This window comes from Pongo abelii, chromosome 20, assembly GCF_028885655.2.
Source record: "Pongo abelii isolate AG06213 chromosome 20, NHGRI_mPonAbe1-v2.0_pri, whole genome shotgun sequence".
Lineage (NCBI taxonomy): Eukaryota > Metazoa > Chordata > Mammalia > Primates > Hominidae > Pongo > Pongo abelii.
In genome coordinates this window covers 53675671-53695191 of record NC_072005.2, presented here as the reverse complement: position 1 = coordinate 53695191, position 19521 = coordinate 53675671, and the positions used below count along the sequence as shown (strand labels likewise).

General features: G+C 46.2%; 1 protein-coding gene across 9 annotated transcripts in view; it reads left to right on the top strand.

The window, feature by feature from the left end:
* Positions 1-19521, top strand: part of ZNF541 (zinc finger protein 541) — a 53084-nt gene that overhangs the window by 8427 nt on the left and 25136 nt on the right. For all 9 annotated transcript variants that reach the window (XR_008516654.2, XR_008516653.2, XR_008516652.2 and 6 more), the window contains 2 exons: positions 9569-9973; positions 16164-16404. Coding sequence is in view for 5 of the 9 variants with exons in the window: in XM_054540815.2 (XP_054396790.2) it covers positions 9667-9973; positions 16164-16404 (548 nt within the window). In the remaining 4 variants the exon portion in view is untranslated. The remainder of the gene's footprint in view (positions 1-9568; positions 9974-16163; positions 16405-19521) is intronic.

The following is a 19521-nucleotide window of genomic DNA, read 5'->3' as shown; positions in this document are numbered from 1 at the left end:
CCAAAGACATTATTATGAGCTAAATCCCCCTCCATCCTCTTCTTGTTAGCCTGAAGCAATTAAAGTAGTCCTTTTTGGCATGAGTGAGATTGTAAACACACCCAGGCATTGAAACCACATGGTAGTACTCGGTTACAAGGGAGTCCTTTAATGATCCAGATGTACTGGGTTTTTCTTTTCTTTTTTCTTTTTTTAGTTTTTATTTCCATAGATTTTGGGGGAACAGGTGGTACTCAGTTATATGAGTAAGTTCTTTAGTGGTGATTTGTAAGATTTTAGTGCACCCATCACCCAAGCAGTATACACTGAACCCAATTTGTTGTCTTTTATCCCTCATCCCCTCCCACCCTTTCCCCCCGAGTCCCCAAAGTCCATTCTATCATTCTTATGCCTTTAATCCTCGTAGCTTAGCTCTCACTTACAAAGTGAGAACATACGATGTTTGATTTTCCATTCCTGAGTTACTTCACTTAGAAGAATAATAGTCTCAAGTTCAATCCAGGTTGCTGTGAATGCCATTATTTCGTTCCTTTTTATGGCTGAGTAGTATTCCATCATATATATATTTCTTTATCCACTCCTTGATTGATGGTGGGCATTTGGGCTGATTCCATATTTTTGGAATTGCAAATTATGCTGCTCTAAACATGCATGTGCAAGTATCTTTTTTGTATAATGACTTCTTTTCCTCTGGGTAGATACCCAGGAGTGAGATTGCTGGATCAAATGGTAGTTCCACTTTTAGTTCTTTAAGGAATGTCCACACTGTTTTCTATAGTGGCTGTACTAGTTTACATTCCCACCAGCAGAGTAGAAAGCTTTCTTGTTCACCGCATCCATGTCAACATCTGTTATTTTTTGATTTTTTGATTATGGCCATTCTTGCAGGAGTAAGGTGGTATCCCATTGTGGTTTTGATTTGCATTTCCCTGATCGTTAGTGATGTTGAGTATTTGAATGAAAACACAAAATGATAAAATTCTTGGAAAGAGTATTTGGGTCCTTGGGAATGTCTGCCGGGTTGCAGGAGACCATAAACTCTGCCTCGCAAGGGCTAGCAGGGAGTTTTGTACCTAGAAGGTGCTAAAACTCTTGTTGAATTGAATGTATGTGTTGACAGAATAAAAGGAAGCTCAGTATTGGCAGAGAGGGTTTTGCTTTACTGTCTGGAGAAGGATGTAAATATCAAAGCACGGCCTTTGGACTTTTGGCTTGCCTGTCTGAGGTTGTAACCTAACCAGTTTGTTCTGTGGACTATGGGAGTATATTGGAAAGCAGGTGATTTGGCCTTGGGGAGTCCAGAGATATTCTTCCCCCTGACCCAGCACCTTATGTGTTTTGTAGTTTAATTGGAGCAATGCAGTATACAGTTTAGTTTATAGGGAATCGGTATTGTGTAATGGGCAAGACCATTAACGCTAATGTCAAAGTATCTGGGTTTAAGATCTGGCTGTTGGGTTTTGGCTTTGGACAAATCAGTCTCTCTTTCCTTATTTGTAAAAGGGAAGTAATACTACAATCTAGGTTTTTGTGAGAAGTAAGTTAATGCATATAAAGCACTTGGTATGATACCCGATGTGGAGAAAGTGCTTAATAAATATGATTTTTAGGCCGGGCGCGGTGGCTTATGCCTGTAATCCCAGCACTTTGGGAGGCCCAGGCAGGTGGATCACCTGAGGTCAGGAGTTTGAGACCAGCCTGACCAACATGGTGAAACCCTATCTCTAGTAAAAGTACAAAAATTTGCCAGGCGTGGTGGTGAGTGCCTGTAATCCCAGGTACTCGGAGGCTGAGACAGGAGAATTGCTTGAACCCAGGAGGCAGAGGTTGCAGTGAGCCAAGATTGCGCCATTGCACTCTAGCCTAGGGGACACAGCAAGACTCCTTCTCAAAAAATATATACATGATTTTTATTCACTTGTTTTTATTATTGGGAGATGCAGGAGGAGATGGGTTTTTTCCCCTCATGGAGTAGTGAAAACAGTTTATAGCAGCACTGTAGCAGAAACTGTGGAATTGGTGGAATTTGAATTTGGCTTACAGATCCACACTCCTCTCCCTGATTTTTTGGAAACCCAAAAAGCTCTGAGAATCCTGAGGCATCTCAAATATCATCTGGTGGCCAAACCTGACCCTACATGTTGCTTTTCACAGCCTTTATTTCACGTACGCTGAGTGGTCATAGGTAATGATGCAGAAATAATGATTTGGTTACCAGGTACTGCCCTGAACCCCACTGGAAGTTACTTAAAATACGGGGTATGCATTGATTTACAATTCTAAAACCCCCTCAAATTCTGAAACTCAGTTGGGTCTCAGAGTTGTATATGGGATTACGTACCTGTATCTGACTTTAAATTTGTGCTGCCTCAATAGGCTGCATACACGCAGACAGGCAGGTAGACATATAACATGCAATGCAGACATTGCAGGTACAGAGGTTCTATTACATATCAACATGAAAAGTTCTTAGAAAACAGAAACTGGTGGCCTAGAAATCTAGTCCCAAACTCCTGTTATTCCAGTATGCCCTAGATTTGTTATCAGTGAGTCATGAAGCATTTCTTTAACGTCTAGGTGTGAGCAGAATTATTCACAATAGCCCCAAAATGGAAGTAACCCAAATGTTCATCAACAGGAGAGTGGTTAAACAAAATGTGGTCTCTCCAGACAGGGGAACATTATTCAGCCCTGGAAAGAAATGGAGCAGTGACACGTGCTGCAGTGTGGGTGAACCTTGAAAACGCTGTGCTTAGTGAAAGAAGCCAGACACAGAAGGCCACAGGTCATCTGATTCCATTTGTGTGAGACGGATGGCCCTCTGAAGGGGCTATGCTTTTTTGTTTGCATGACTCATAATTTTTTGCGAAAAACTCGACCTCTCATTTTTCTCAAGCTTCCATGATTCAAAAACTGGACATTTTGTCTGTTTCTTTGTTTTTGTTTTTTGTTTTTTGTTTTTTTTTGAGATGCAGTCTCTGTCACCCAGGCTGGAGTGCAGTGGCACAATCTCAACTCACTGCAGACTCCGTCTCCCAGGTTCAAGTGATTCTCCTGCCTCAGCCTCCTGAGTAGCTGGCATTACAGGCACACACCACCACACCCAGCTAATCTTTGTATTTTTAGTAGAGACGGGGTTTCACCATGTTGGCCACGCTGGTCTTGAACTGACCTCAAGTGATCCGCCCTCCTGGACCTCCCAAAGTGCAAGGGTTACAGGCATGAGCCAGTGCACCTGGCCTGTTTTTGTTTTTTTTGGAGACACAGTCTCACTCTGTCGCCCGGGCTGGAGTGCGGTGGCACGATCTTGGCTCACTGCAGCCTCCACCTCCCGAGTTCAAGCGATTCTCCTGCCTCAGCCTCCCGTGTAGCTGGGATTGCAGGTGCCTGCCACCACAGCCAGCTAATTTTTGTATTTTTAGTAGGGACGGGGGTTTGCCATGTTGGCCAGGCCAGTCTTGAACTGCTGACCTCAGGTGATCCACCTGCCTCAGCCTCCCAAAGTGCTGGGATTACACGTGTGAGCCACTGCACCCAGCCTGTAAACTGGATATTTTGCATATTGCAGTCTGGTAACTCTGGGAATGGGATTCTTCCTTTCTTCCCTGTCCTCAGGCTTGGTTGTTGCTGCTTATTGTGGGTTGTAACTGTTTGTTTAGTGGCTGTTCTAAGCTATTTTTGTAAAGACTGTGTTCTTTGTGGGGTGTGGTCAGTAGACTGTTCTGTTAGTTTAGTGGTCAGCTAGTGACTTAACAGAGATCTTCTTAAACTCCTGGAGCTAAAAAAAAAAACAGAGAACAAAAAACAAAAAGTTCCCAGTAGTTGCAGCGGGGCACTGCTTCCACACTCAGGCAGGCGGTTAACAACCCTACCTTTGCCTTCACTCTCTGCCTGCACAGAGCGAAGGTCAGCCAGAGGTGAGAGCTTGGAAGCCTTCTCCGGTCCTTTCCAAACATGTGCCCACCCTGAGATGCCACCTTCTAAGTTCCCAGGAATATGTGGAAGCTCTTTTTTTATTCATTTGGGTTTTTTTGTTTGTTTTAATACTTAATTAATTAATTAATTATTTTGAGACAGGGTATCACTCTGTTGCCCAGGCTGGAGTGCAGTGGTGCAATCATAGCTCACTGAAGCCTCCAACTCTTGGGCTCAAGCGATTCACCCTCCTCAGCCTCCCAAGTAGCTGAAACCACAAGCACGTGCCACCATGCCCGGCTAATTAAAAAGATTTTTTTTTCCTAGAGACAGGGTCTGACTTTGTTACCCAGGTTGGTGTCAAACTCCTGGGCCAAAGTGCTGGGATTACAGGTGTGAGCCACTACACCCAGACAGAGCTCAGTCTCTGTGTTGTATAGTTCTGTGGGTTTTGACTATGGTATAATGTCAGGTATGCACTATTAGATTATCATGCAAAATAGTTTCACTCCTCACCCCACAAACCACACAACTGCTGGTCTTTTTATTGTCTCTATAGTTTTGCCTTTTCCAGAATGTGATATAGTGGGAGTCTCACAGTATATAATCTTGTCTTTCTTTTTTTTCAGTATGTAATCTTTTCATACTGGCTTCCTTCACTTAGCAATGTGCATTTAAGGTTCCTCCGTGTCATTGTGTGGCTTGATAGCTTATTGCTTTTTATTCCTGAAGAACATTCCATTGTCTGGATATTCCACAGTTTGTTGATCCAGTCACCTATTGAGGGATGTCTTGATTGCTTCCAGTTTTGGGCAGTTATGAACAAAGCTGCTATAAACATGTGTGTGCAGGCTTTTGTGTGGACTGAAGTTTTCAGCTCAGTTGGATGGATGCCTAAGAGTGTAGTTGCTGGATTGCATGATAAGATTTTATACATATATATATTACAATTATCAAGTAGATGCAGAAAAAAATTATATTTAGCTTTATAAAAAACTGCCAGTGTGGACTTTTTTTTTTTTTTGAGACAGAGTTTTGCCCTTGTCTCCTAGGCTGGAGTGCAGTGGCGCGGTCTTGGTTCATTGCAACCTCCATCTCCCAGGTTCAAGTGATTCTCCTGCCTCAGCCTCCCAAGTAGCTGGGATTACAGGCACCTGCCACCATGCCCAGCTAATTTTTGTGTTTTTAGTAGAAATGGAGTTTCACCATGTTGGCCAGGCTGGTCTCAAACTCCTGATGTCAGGTGATTCACCTGCCTTGGCCTCCCGAAATGCTGGCATAACAGGCATGAGCCACCGTGCCTGGCTCATTTTTCAAAGCCTTTATTTCTCCAAAGTATCCAACTTCCCAGCTTTTCCTCCCTGGCTTTTAGCAAGTCAATTGTTTGCCCCAATCAATATCTTTTGCGCCAGGCTGCAGCGTCTAGTTCATTTGACTTTAATGTTTGCAACAAACGCCCTGGCCGTAGCCACTCTGCACCCCAGAGAGCTGCCACGTAGGCACAAAAAAAGGCAAGATCTTTGCATTGGGCTTTCAGGGAGCCACTGACAGGTCAGACAGACAGACAACCACTGTTCTTTGAAAACCAGATCCTCTCTGTTCCCTCCAGCACCAGGGAACCCACACCAGAAACATGGACTGCTACCTTCAAGACCACTGCTGAGCCAGGGAGTAGGGATGGGGCAGGGGTAAGTTAAATATGCCACAAAGTTCTCCCACTGGGTTTAAGTCACCATTTTTTTTTTTTTTTTTTTTTTTTTGAGACAGTCTTGCTCTGTCACCCAGACTGGAGTGTAGTGGCACAATCTCGGCTCACTACAACCTCTGCTTCTTGGGTTCGAGCGATCCTCCTGCCTCAGCCTCCCAAGTAGCTGGGACTACAGGCATGCACTACCACACCCAGCTAACTTTTATATTTTCAGTAGAGATGGGGTTTTACTATGCTGGCCAGGCTGGTCTCAAACTCCTGGCCTCAGGTGATCTGCCCACCTCGGCCTCCTAAAGTGCTGCGATTACAGGCGTGAGCCACTGCGCCCAGCCTTTTTTTTTTTTTTTTTTTTTTAACATCAAAGGCATCTTTTTCTTAGGGTTTGCTTGGTTGCTATAAAGCTTTGACTGCTTTCCAGAGTTTTGATAAAGTTGATTTTTTGTTTTTGGTGTTTCTATGGCAAGATGTACAGGGAGCTTTAAAATTACTAATTGAGTCTTTTTCTTTCTTCCTGTCCTGTCCTGTCCTTTCTTTCTTTTCTTTCTGAGATGGAGCTTCACTCTGTCGCTCAGGCTGGAGTGCAGTGGCACGATCTCAGCTCACTGCAACCTCTGCTTCCCGGGTTCAAGTGATTCTTGTGCCTCAGCCTCCTGAGTAGCTGAGATTACAGGTGCCCACCATCATGCCCAGCTAAGTTTTTATATTTTTAGTAGAGATGGGGTTTCACCATGTTTGTCAGGCTGGTCCCAAACTCCTGACCTCCAGTGATTTGCCCACCTCGGCCTCCCAGAGTGCTGGGATTACAGGCATGAGCCACTGTACCTGGCCCAGTCTTTTTATTTCTCATAGGTCTATTCAGAAATTCAGTTTCTTGGCCGGGTGCAGTGGGTCATGCCTGTAATCCCAGCACTTTGGGAGGCTGAGGCGGGTGGATCACGAGGTCAGAAGTTCAAGACCACCCTGGCCAAGATGGTGAAACCCCATCTGTACTAAAAATACAAAAAGTTAGCTGGGTGCGGGGGCGGGTGCCTGTAGTCCTAGCTACTTGGGAGGCTGAGGCAGGAGAATGGCGTGAACCTGGGAGGTGGAGCTTGCAGTGAGCGGAGGTGGTGCCACTGCGCTCTAGCCTGGGCGACAGAGTGAAACTCTGTCTCGGAAAAAAAAAAAAAAAAAAAAAATTAGCTGGGCGTGGTGGTGGGCACCTGTAATCCCAGCTACTCGGGAGGCTGAGGCAGAGAATTGCTTAAACCCGGGAGGCGGGGGATGCAGTAAGCTGAGATTGCGCCACTGCACTCCAGCCTGGGCGACAGAGCAAAACTCCATCTCAAAAAAAAAAAAAAAAAAAGAAATTCTGTTTCTTCTTGAGTCAGTTTTGGTAATTTGTATCTTTCTAGCAGTTTGCCCATTTTAATCTGTTGTCTAAATAACTAAGTTAATGTATCTAAGTTATCTAATTTTTTAATTATCTGAATACAGTTGTTTATAATATTCTTTTATTTCTATTTATTTATTTATTTATTTTTTGAGATGGAGTCTCGCTCTGTTGCCCAGGCTGGAGTGCAGTGGCCCGATCTCGGCTCACTGCAAGCTCCGCCTCCTGGGTTCACGCCATTCTCCTGCCTCAGCCTCCTCCCGAATAGCTGGGACTACAAGCGCCCACCACCATGCCCGGCTAATTTTTTGTATTTTTAATAGAGACGGGGTTTCACCATGTTAGCCAGGATGGTCTCGATCTCCTGACCTCATGATCCGCCCACCTCAGCCTCCCAAAGTGCTGGGATTACAGGCGTGAGCCACCACGCCTGGCCTGTAGTGTTCTTTTATAATCCTTTTAATTTTTTCTAAGGTCATTAGTGATGTGTTTCCTCTTTAATTCCTAATTGCAGTACTATGAGTCTTTTCTCTCTTTTCCCTACAGTGCTTTAAAGTAAACTCTGCTCCCCCACTCCCCCTGCCCATTTTGGGGGGAATAAATTCTACTAGTTTAGATGTTATGTGGTTTATTTTTCTTCTCTTGGTGGTTATACTTAGATTCTTTTAGTGTGCAAGCTTAAAAGTATGAAGTTACCATCATCTCTTTTTTTTTTCCCCAATTGACTTAAAACTTTTAGTCATTTTTTGGACCAGGGTCTATAAGGTAGATTCTTAGGCCTTGTGTGTAAAAGTCTATAAGCTCCCAGGCCGAAGTGATCCTCCTGCCTCAGCCTTCTGAATAGCTGGGACTACAGATAGACGCCACCACGCCTGGCTAATATTTTAATTTTTTGTAGAAGCCAGTCTTGCTGTGTTGCCCAGGCTGGTCTCAAACTCTTGGCCTCAAGCAGTCCTCCCTCCTCTGCCTCCCAAAGTGTTGGGGTTACAGATAGGAGCCCTGGCGCCCAGCCTCTTCCCTCTCTCTCTCATGCCTGTATGTTGAGCTCTGTGCTGGCTGACTTTTCCTTAGTCCATTGATGATATTCTTATCTTCGAGGCTTGTTTCTGTTGAGAAGTTTGTCATCAGGGTAATTGTCATTCTTTTGTAGACTTGTAGAATGCTCAGTTTTGTCATCTCTCACTGTGCTATTTTTTTCTAGTTCTTGGGGGTACTTTTCTAGGCTTGCGTGAAGCTTTTCTTTTCATTTATTTAGTTTTCCTATGGATGGTTCAGCTCTTCCAGGGCCCCAGGCCTCTGTTTCCTGGGAACTCAAGGCGCTGTTTCCCTCTCCCACGTGTCTGTTATCATCCCAGGTCCCAGCCGGCAGGGCAGCATTCGATAATACAGAATACGAGCCATATATAGTCTAAATTTCCTAGAAGCCACATTAAAAAGATAAGCAGATGAAGTTAATTTTAATAACATGTTGCATTTAGCCCATTATATGGAAAATATTATCATTCCAGGCTGGGCGCAGTGGCTCACGCCTGTAATCCCAGCATTTTGGGAGGCCAAGGCAGGTGGATCACCTGAGGTCAGGAGTTCGAGACCAGCCTGGGAAACATGGTGAAACCCCATCTCTACTAAAAATAAAAAAATTAGCCGGGTGTGGTGGCATGCGCCTGTAGTCCCAGCTGCTCAGGATGCTAAGGCAGGAGAATCACTTGAACCTGGGAGGCAGAGGTTGCAGTGAGCCGAGATCTCGCCACTGCACTCCAGCCTGGGTGACAGAATGAGACTCTATCTCAAAAAAAAGAAAAAGAAAAAGAAAATATTATCATTCCACATTTAATCTATATAGAAACGTATTAAATTAACATTTTTTTGGTACTAAGTTTTCCAAATCCAGTCACATTTCAAGTGCTTCACAGGGCCATGTGTGCTGGTTCACACCTGTAATCCCAGCACTTTGGGAGACCAAGGTGGGAGGATTGCTTGAGCCCAGGAGTTCGAGACCAGCCTGGGCAACATAGTGAGACCCCGTATCTTAAAAAAAAATTATCCATTTTCGATTTGATATCTGTAAAAAATTAAAAGAAAAAATCAAGTACTTCATAACCACATGGAGCTCGTGGCCACCGTATTGGACAAATGGCTCTAGGCCCTGTATCTGATTCTGGTTTTCCCCTGGGGCCTACGTGAGCTTACACCTCCAGCATTGAGTTTTCTTGTTGCTGCTGGCACTTGGGATTTTTCCTGTCTTTTGACCTAGGCTATGTGTTAAAAAATTATCTTTTGTCATATATGTATATGTTTATAGCTGGAGGAAGAGGTCGGTTCAGTCCACCATGTTGCTGGAAGTACTTTTATTTATTTGTTACAACAACCTTGAGAAGGAGGTACTCTTATGCCTAGTTTACAGATGAGGCACCTGGGGCTCGTGGAGCTTAAGTGACTTGCCCAAAGCCACATGGCTGTTATGAGGCAGAGAACAGACCCAGATCGAGGTCTGCTTGCATTGCAAGTCCGTGCTCTGCCCACAATGCTGTTTTGCCACCTAATAACTTTCATTCTTCTTGCTTCATTTTCAGGAATTAGTTGCCATCAAGGGCTCTCTCCTCCCTGTCTCCTTACATGGTTCTGCTTATCTGGAGAGTAGCTCCTGGTCAAGACCTGGCAGTGGAGAGCCATGGACCAGTACAGCCTTGGAGACGAGGGTGCCCTCCCATCAGAAATGCACCTCCCTTCATTTTCAGAGAGCCAAGGGCTCAACTGCAGCGACACCCTCAACCGGGATTTGGGTCCCAACACGCGAGACTTTCTTTATGCTGACCTGAGTGGTCTGGACCCGGACCCCAGCCTCCCAACGCCTGACATGTCCAGCGAGGTGCTGGAGGACAACTTAGACACCCTGTCCCTGTACTCCGGGAAGGACAGTGATTCTGTGAAACTGCTGGAGGAGTACGCAGATTCGGAGTCTCAGGCATCCTTACAAGGTGAGGCTGTCACCTGGGTAGAAGGGCCCTGCAGGATGTTCAGCAGTTTCTGTGGACAGCTAGGGACTGATTCTGCATGGATTGGTTAAGAAAATTTTTCCCTCCTACAGGTGACTTAGGGAACAGTCACCTTTTTTCCTACTTGGGAATTGTTTCCCAATTCTTTTTTTTTTTTTTTGAGATGGAATCTTGCTCTGTTGCCCAGGCTGGGGTGCAGTGGCGCGATCTCGGCTCACTTCAAGCTCCACCTCCTGGGTTCATGCCATTCTCCTGCCTCAGCCTCCGGAGTAGCTGGGACTACAGGCGCCCGCCACCATGCCCAGCTAATTTTTTTGTATTTTTAGTAGAAACAGGGTTTCACTGCATTAGCCAGGATGGTCTCTATCTCCTGACCTCATGATCCACCCGCCTCGGCCTCCCAAAGTGCTGGGATTACAGGCGTGAGCCACTGCGCCCGGCCAATTCTTTTTTTTTTTTAGGCAGAGTACAGTGGTCTATTCTCCGCTCACTGCAACCTCTGGCTTCTGGGTTCAAGCAATTCTCCTGCCTCAGCTTCCTGAGTAGCTGGGATTACAGGCGCCTGCCACCATGCCCGGCTAACTTTTGTGTTTTTAGTAGAGATGGGGTTTCATCATATTGGCCAGGCTGGTCTCGAACTCCTGACCTCAAGTGATCCTCCCACCTCAACCTCCCAAAGTGGTAGGATTACAGGCGTGAGCCACCACGCTTGGCCCCCAATTCTTAGTAAAGGAAACAGAACACTCATTCTAGGGAATAATGTTCAGAAACTTAGGTGTTTGGGGATATCCTTATCTTTTGTATGGTGTGTGGGCAGATGTTAGCATTTACTGAAGACTTTCCTTCCCATTACCACACCCTAGAGGCTGATTTCACAAAAGACTTTCCTTCCCATTACCACACCTTAGAGGCTGATGTCACATTTCCAGAATGAACTGGGGTCCGGTCCCTTCTGATCTTTGGTTGTCAGACCTTCTTAGACCCCAGTGTCTTTATCCATAAAGCAGGTGGACAATAATATCCTCTCTGCCTCCCCCACAGTAAAACAAAAGAAGGAACTATTGGAAACACACTTCATAGACCTTAAAGCACTGGAGAGATACTCATTTTTGTTTGTTTGTTTTGGTTTGGTTTTTTTTGAGACAGAGTCTCGCTCTGTCGCCCAGGCTGGAGTGCAGTGGCACAATCTCGGCTCACTGCAACCTCCGCCTCCCAGGCTCAAGTGATTCTCCCGCCTCAGCCTCCTGAGTAGCTGGGATTACAAATGTGTGCCACCACACCCAGCTAACTTTTGTATTTTTAGTAGTGAAGGGGTTTCACTATGTTTCCCAGTCTGGTCTCGAACTCCTGAGCTCAAGCAATCTGCCCACCTTGGCCTCCCAAAGTGCTTGGGATTATAGACATGAACCACCACACCTGACCTCACTTGTAAATTTTTAAACGTGTGGGTAAAGTCAGACATATATAGTCTTGCAGAGATAATATGAAGTATATAATTCCATTTAAGTTGTAAGAGTTGGTGTATTTGCTTTCATATTGAAGGTAGACCTTCATACTGAGGGTCACTGAAATAGCTATTCCATTGGACTGTTAGACCATATTCTTGCTGTTTGGACTGTTAAAGTGTTTCTGTGAACAACTTTGTACATGTTGAGTTTTCTTTTGGATTAGTTCTTTGAATATTTTCCTCAAAGTCAGTTTACCCAGATGGAGCATTAAACAATTTTATAGCGCTGGCCGGACATGGTGGCTCATGCCTATAATCTTAGTACTTTGGGAGGCTGAGGGGGGGCGGATCGCTTGAGGTAAGGATTTCCACTCCAGCCTAGCCAACATGGTGAAACCCCATCTCTACTAAAAATACAATAATTGGCTAGGCGTGGTGGCTCACGCCTGTAATCCCAGCACTTTGGGAGGCCGAGGCAGGCGGATCATGAGGTCAGGAGTTCGAGACCATCCTGGCTAACATTGTGAAACCTGTCTCTACTAAAAATACAAAAATTATCTGGGCGTGGTGGTACGTGCCTGTAATCCCAGCTACCTGGGAGGCTGAGGCAGGAAAATCGCTTGAACCAGGGAGTCGGAGGTTGCAGTGAGCCGAGACTGCACCACAGCACTCCAGCCTGGCAACAGAGCAAGACTCCGTCTCCAAAAAAAAAAGAATTAGCCTGACATGGTGGTGGTGCCTGTAATCCCAGCCACTCGGGAGGCTGAGGCGGGAGAACTGCTTGAATCTGGGAGGTGGAGGTTACAGTGAGCTGAGATCATGCCACTGCACTCCAGGCTGGGCAACAGAGTGAGACTCCATCTCAACAAATAAATAAATAAATAAATAAATAAATAAATGTTAAAAAACTGCAGAGCCCTTATAACACTGTTTTCTAAGAAGATCAAGTGACTTCCCAGGCTAGTTCCTCTGTTTGCCTGTTTTTCAGTATCCTTGCCAATTTTTATTTATTTATTTATTTTTTTTGAGATGTAGTCTTTCTCTGTCACAAGGTTAGAGTGTAGTGGCGCAATCTTGGCTCACTGCAACCTCCACCTCCCGGGTTCAAGGGATTCTCCTGCCTCAGCCTCCCGAGTAGCTAGGATTGCAGGCACCCACCACCACGCCCAGCTAATTTTTGTATTTTTAATAGAGACGGGGTTTCACCATCTTGGCCAGACTGGTCTCGAACTCCTGACCTCATGATCCACCCTCCTTGGCCTCCCAAAGTGCTGGGATTACAGGCATAAGCCACCGTGCCTGGCCTCCTTGCCAATTTTTAAAAACGTTTTGTTTTCTAGTTTTCTAGTTGCTTTAATAGGCTTTTTTGTTTGTTTGTTTTTTGAGATGGAGTCTCGCTCTATCGCCCAGGCTAGAGTGCAGTGGCGCGATCTCGGCTCACTGTAAGCTCCGCCTCCCGGGTTCACGCCATTCTCCTGCCTCAGCCTCCCGAGTAGCTGGGACCACAGGCGCCCGCCACTGCCCCCAACTAATTTTTTGTATTTTTAGTAGAGACGGGGTTTCACCGTGTTAGCCAGGATGGTCTCGATTTTAATAGGCATTTTTAAGTGACTGAGTAAGGCTAAGGACTTTCGCCTGAGGGAGCCCAGTTTTTCCTTGTTGAAACTGTTGGAGTTATTTGACTACTCATTATAGTAATTTCTCAGAGGACAAAGACAAAGGCCAAGCAAGTTCCATGACAAATGGCCACAGGCAGGATTGGGAGGAGAGTCTAGGCCTCAAGACTCCCAGCCCAGTTTCCCTTCTGCTGTGTCTGTCACGCTGCATCTCATGAGCCACAGAGAATTTGCACGTTTGGATCCTTTAGAGCAACCTCCTGCTCTTCCCATGCCCTGGCTCATTGAATTCTTGGATCCCATCTCCATAGTATCCCTGATAAAAAATTATTTCCAAACTTGCCATCTTGGCTGGGCGCGGTAGCTCATGCACTTTGTAATCACAGCACTTTGGGAGGCTGAGGTGGGAGGATCGCTTGAGGCCAGAAGTTTGAGACCAGCCTGGCCAACATGGCAAAACCCCATCTCTACTAAAAATACAAGAATTAGCCTGGCATGGTGGCAGGCGCCTCTAATCCCAGCTACTCAGGAGGTGGAGGCAGGAGAATCACTTGAACCCAGGAGGCAGAGGTTGCAGTGAGCCAAGATGGCGCCATTGCACTCCAGCCTGGGCAACAGAGTGAGACTCCATCTCAACAAACAAACAAACTTGCCATCTCATAAGGCAGTTTAAGCCAGGCGCTTCATAATGGTTCACGCCTGTAATCCCAGCACTTTGGGAGGCCAAGTCAGGAGGATTGCTTGAGTCCAGGAGATTGAGACTAACCTGGGCAACATAGTGAGACCCTGTCTCTATAACAAATAACAATTTAAAAATCAGCTAGGTGTGGTGGTGGCCCGTGTAGTCCCAGCTACTCAATAGGCTGAGGTGGGAGGATCACTTGAGCCCAGGACTTAGAGACTGCAATGAGCTGTGATCGCACCTCTGTACTCTAGCCTGGGTGACAGAATAAGACCCTGTCTCAAGAAATAAAAATAAAAATTAGCTGGGCATGGTGGTGTGCACCTGTAGTCTCACCTGCTTGGGAGGCTGAGTCAGCAGGACTGCTCACGCCCAGGAGTTCAAGGCTGCAGTGAGCTATGATTGCATCTGTGAATAACCCCTGCACTCTAGCCTGGACAACATAGTGAGACCCCATCTCTATTAAGAAAATAATAAGAAATAAGAAATTAAAAAGGCAGGCTGGGCACGGTGGCTCACACCTGTAATCCCAGCACTTTGGGAGGCTGAGGTGGGTGGATCACCTGAGGCCAGAAGTTCGAGACCAGCCTGGCCAACATGGTGAAACCCCATCTCTACTAAAAATACAAAAGTTAGTCGGGCATGGTGGCAGGTACCTGTAGTCCCAGCTACTGCAGAGGCTGAGGCTTGAACCTGGGAGGCAGAGGTTACAGTGAGCCGAGATTGCGCCACTGCACTCTAGCCTGGGCAACAGAGTAAGACTCAGTCTCAAACAAAAAATAAATACATAAATAAAAAAGACAGTCTAATCCACCTTTCAGGTCAATCTAAAAAGTAGAAAAATCTTTTATTATTCCTTCATCTAACATACAGTTATTGAGTGCCTATGAGTGCCAGAATGGGAACTCTAGCACCTGAGAACACAGCAGTGAGCAAGGCCAAGTCCTTGCATCCATGGCCCTATGTTTCCAGTGGTGTGAGGTCAGCTTCCCTTTAATTTTCATTCACCAAGCCTAGCTCTACAACAAATAACAATTTAAAAATCAGCTGGGAGTGGTGGTAGCCCGTGTAGTCCCAGCTACTCAATAGGCTGAGGTGGGAGGATCACTTGAGCCCAGGACTTAGAGACTGCAATGAGCTGTGATCGCACTACTGTACTTAGAGCAAGACAGAAGCAGTCTGCTGTCTCCTGTATACACTGGCCCTTCAGATATTTGAAGACGTCTGACCTCTCCAAACTGAATATTCCCAGTTCCTTTAACTGTTTCTTGGGTGATGTGATTCATAACTCTATATTTTATCATTTTATCCAAGGGATACATAAAATATAAACAATTTACCTATACAAAAAGAAAATAAAACCAGCTCATAATCCTACTAGTCCATCTGATTCTTTCTTTCTTTCTCTTTCTTTCTTCCTTTCTTTCTCTTTCCTTTCTTTCTTTCCTTTCCTTCTTTCCTTCTGTCCTTCTCTCTTTCTCTTTCCTTCTTTCCTTCCTTCCTTCCTTCTTTCTTTCTCTTTCTCTCTTTCTCTTTCCTTCCTTCCTCCCTCCTTCCTGTCTTTCTTTCTGTCTTTCCTTCTGTTTGTCTTTCTTTCTTTCTTCCTTTCTTCCTTTCTTTCTTTTCTTTTCTTTTCTTTTTTCTTTTCTTTTTCTTTTTCTTTGACAGAGTCCCACTCTGTCACCCAGGCTAGAGTGCAGTGGTGCTCTCTCAGCTTACTGCAGCTTCCACCTCCTGGGTTCAAGCAGTTCTCGTGCCTCAGCCTCCCAAATAGCTGGGATTACAGACACACACCACCATGCCCAGCTAATTTTTGTATTTTTGGTAGAGACGGGGTTTCACCATGTTGGCCAGGCTCGTCCTGAACTCCTGACCTCAAATGATCCGCCTGCTTCGGCCTCCCAAAGTGCTGGGATTACAGGTGTGAGCCACCACGCCCAACCCAGATATTAGGTTGTTTATCACATTTCAGCAGGAAAAGCAGTGTGACGGTTTACCCCCTTGCAGCTAGGTCTTTGTACAAAAGCTACATGATTTCCTCATGTGAAAACCCCCGAAACAGAGTTGGCTGGGTGTGTGCAAGGATTTCCACTCTCCCAAGGTTTTGGATAATATATTTCTAATTGCCCTTCCAAAAGTACCAGGTGATGGTGTGGTCATAAAGCCCAGCCCATTGCGGTCATGCTGCTCTGGAAGGGCTTCAGCCTGCAGTCATCCCTCCACACGTGGCACCAAGTACGGGTGCCATCCTGCAGGGCTTCTGTTCCCCTCACCTGCTCCCGAACCTTGTTTACTTTGTGTGGAGCAAGAGTTCTTGCACGACACTTAGAAGGCCACCATGGTTCTAAGAGCTGTGGAGTACCTTAGTCGCACTTTTCACTTGGTTGCCTTGGCTGTGTATAACCTGTGCTTTCTCCCTCTGTTTAGACCTGGGGCTAGGTGTGCTTAAGGCTAAAGAGGCTGACGAAGGAGGAAGGGCCACCTCGGGGAGTGCCAGGAAAGGAAAGCGGCAGCACAGTTCCCCTCAAAACCCACTTCTGGACTGCAGCCTGTGCGGGAAGGTGTTCAGCAGTGCCAGTTCTCTGAGCAAGCACTACCTGACACACAGCCAGGAAAGGAAGCACGTCTGCAAAATCTGCAGCAAGGCCTTTAAGCGCCAGGACCACCTGTATGTAGGAGTCTGGTCAGAAAAACATCTGTTCAGGGGCTGGGGGTGGGGCATGTTCCTGGGTCTTCCTATCCTCCCAGATCAACCTGTCTCGTCTTCTGTTGGGTTTTCCAGATGTGTATTACCTCTGCTCAGCCGCAGCCACAGCCACTCCATGCTTTTTTTTTTTTTTTTTTGTCTGTCATCCAGGCTGGAGTGTAGTGGCATGATCTTGGCTCACTGCAGCCTCTGCCTCCCGGGTTTAAGTGATTCTCCTGCCTCAGCCTCCTGAGTAGCTGGGATTACAGGTGCCCACCACCACGCCCGGCTAATTTTTGTATTATTTTTAGTAGAGACAGGGTTTCGCCATGTTGGCCAGGCTGGTCTTGAACTCCTGACCTCAAGTGATCCTCCCGCCTCGGCCTCCCAAAGTTCTGGGATTACAGGCGTGAGCCACCGTGCCCAGCCCACTCTGTTCTTCTCACATCATCAGGGCGCAGGGAAGAGAGTGGGTGCTGTCCCGGCCCCTAAATTCACACCTGTGAGGAAGGTACTGCTTCTGTTTGCAGATGGGCCCCTTGTGGGTTAAAAACGCCTAACAGCTGGCTCCTGAGTCAATTGTGTCATGGGAGGAGTTGGGCTAACTTTATAGGGCTATGTCCTGAGTCTCTGGTAGGTGTCTGAGGAAAACGGATCTGTGTTCTCTGTGTGTTTGGATAGCACGGGACATGAAAGATGAGACGCCTGCTTCTAGAACATGGCAATGGAGCATGAACCTTTGTTTTTCTTTTCTTTTTTTTTTTTTGAGACGGAGTCTTGCTCTGTCACCCAGGCTGGAGTGCAGTGGCGCGATCTCGGCTCACTACAACATTCGCCTCCCAGGTTCAAGCGATTCTCCTGCCTCAGCCTCCCAAGCAGCTGGGACTACAGGCGCATGCCACCCCTGCCCAGCTAATTTTTGTATTTTTAGTAGAGACGGGGTTTCACCATATTGGCCAGGCTGGTCTCAAACTCCTGACCTCGTGATCCACCTGCCTCAGCCTCCCAAAGTGCTGGGATTACAAGCGTGAGCCACTGTGCCCGGCCCCAGCTTTGCTTTGCTTTTCTATTTTTTTTTGTTTGTTTGTTTTTTTGGGTTTTTTTCTTTTTTAAAAAACTCATTCTTTCCTTTTAACTTTTGACTTAAAAAGTGTCAGGAGCAAAATTTCTTTTTTTTTTTTTTTTTTTTTGGACAGTCTTGCTCTGTCACTCAGGCTGGAGTGCAGAGGTGTGATCTCAGCTCACTGCAGCCTCTGCCTCCTGGGTTCAAGTGATTTTCCTGCCTCATCCTCTTGAGTAGCTGGGACTACAGGCATGCACTACCATGCCTGGCTAATTTTTGTATTTTTAGTAGAGACGGGGTTTCTCCATATTGGCCAGGAGTAGACTCCTGGCCTCAAGTGATGTGCGCGACTCGGCCTCCCCAAAGTGCTGGGATTACAGGTGTGAGCCACCGCTTAATGTCTTGGAAATGATAAGCTTGTCTTGCCTGTGGGGGAAAGAAAGACAGATGTTTTTCAAACCAGGAGACCTGCAAGTGGGAGATGAAAGTACTTTGCATTCTTACTGGGCTCCTCCCTTTCACAGGGGGCTTTGACTAATCCATCTTTCATCTTATCCTCTCACCCACACCTACCCCAGAAAAGAGAGCCAATTTGCTCATGTCACAAGTTGGTAACAGCTGGGGGTAGAACTTAGGTCTCCTGATTCCCTCTTTGTTGCGTCCCTCAGACAGAGGCCGAGGGTGAGCCTTTGGGGAAAGACTTTATGATTTAGTCCACATCGACTAGGACTGTCCAGAGCCGGGCTCTTGGGGGCCCAGAGGGTGATGTACTCCTCTGCTTATATTTATAATGTGTTAATGCAGAGGTAGGTGTGATGCAATACATATTTACATGCATTTCTGTTTGCAGAAACTATAGGCACATTTGGCTGTTTGGCTCTATAATGTTTCTTTGGATTGGGCCTCTGTAAATCGGCTTCTTTGCTGTGGGGGGTTCCAGGTAGCATCTTCTTAGGGGTCTGCCACGGTAAGGCACAGGTTCCTTTGTTAAAGGAAGGATCGTCCCCAAGTTAGCATCTCCTCCAGTCTATTCTGCAGAATTCTGGTTCTCAGGAATGCTAATAGGGGCTTTTTGAAAACAAAACCAAAAACAGTTCTCTGGGCAAATAAGTTTGAGAGACACTGAAAGTTAAACAGGTCTCTCTCTGTGTGGCTTTTACATTTGCTACTGTGTGCCGGGTACAGTGGCTCACGCCTGTAATCTCAGCACTTTGGGAGGCCAAGGTGGGCAGATCACTTGAGGGTCAGGAGTTCGAGACCAGCTTGGCTAACAAGGCAAAACCCCGTCTCTACTAAAAATACAAAAATTAGCTGGGCGTGGTGGCACGCACCTGTAGTCCCAGCTACTTGGAGGCTGAGGCACAAGAATCGCTTGAACGTGGTGGGCAGAGTTGCAGTGAGCCAAGATCGTGCCATTGCACTCCAGCCTGGGTACAGAGCAATCCGTCTCAAAAACAAAAAATTAATTCAGTTTGCTACTGTGCATTGTGAACCTCCAAGGAGTGAATGGTGTTTTTTCAAAACTTATTTATCAGCTGCGCCAAAGTCCTTGAGGAGCAACTCTAGAGGTCTATGTGTTCCTTGGGAACCCATTCTGGGGAAGTCTGATTTGGCCTCAGTGGATTTTATTTTTATTTTTTAAAATTTTATTTATTTGTTTGTTTGTTTATTTATTGAGATAGAGTCTCACTCTGTTGCCCAGGCTGGAGTGCAGTGGTGCGATCTCAGCTCATTGCAACCTTCATCTCCTGGGTACAAGTGATTCTCTTGCCTCAGCCTCCTCAGTAGCTGGGATTACAGGCATGTGCCACCACACCCAGCTAAATTTTTTGTATTTTTAGTAGAGACGGGTTTTAACATGTTGGCCAGGCTGGTCTCAAACTCCTGACCTCAAGTGATCCACCCACCTCGGCCTCCCAAAGTGCTGGGATTACAGGCATGAGCCACTGTGCCCCGCTGAATTTTTTTTTACTTTTCTGTAAGGGGTTTGCTTAAAGGTGAGGGGAGAGGAACTCCCCTGCCAGATGGCTTTGACT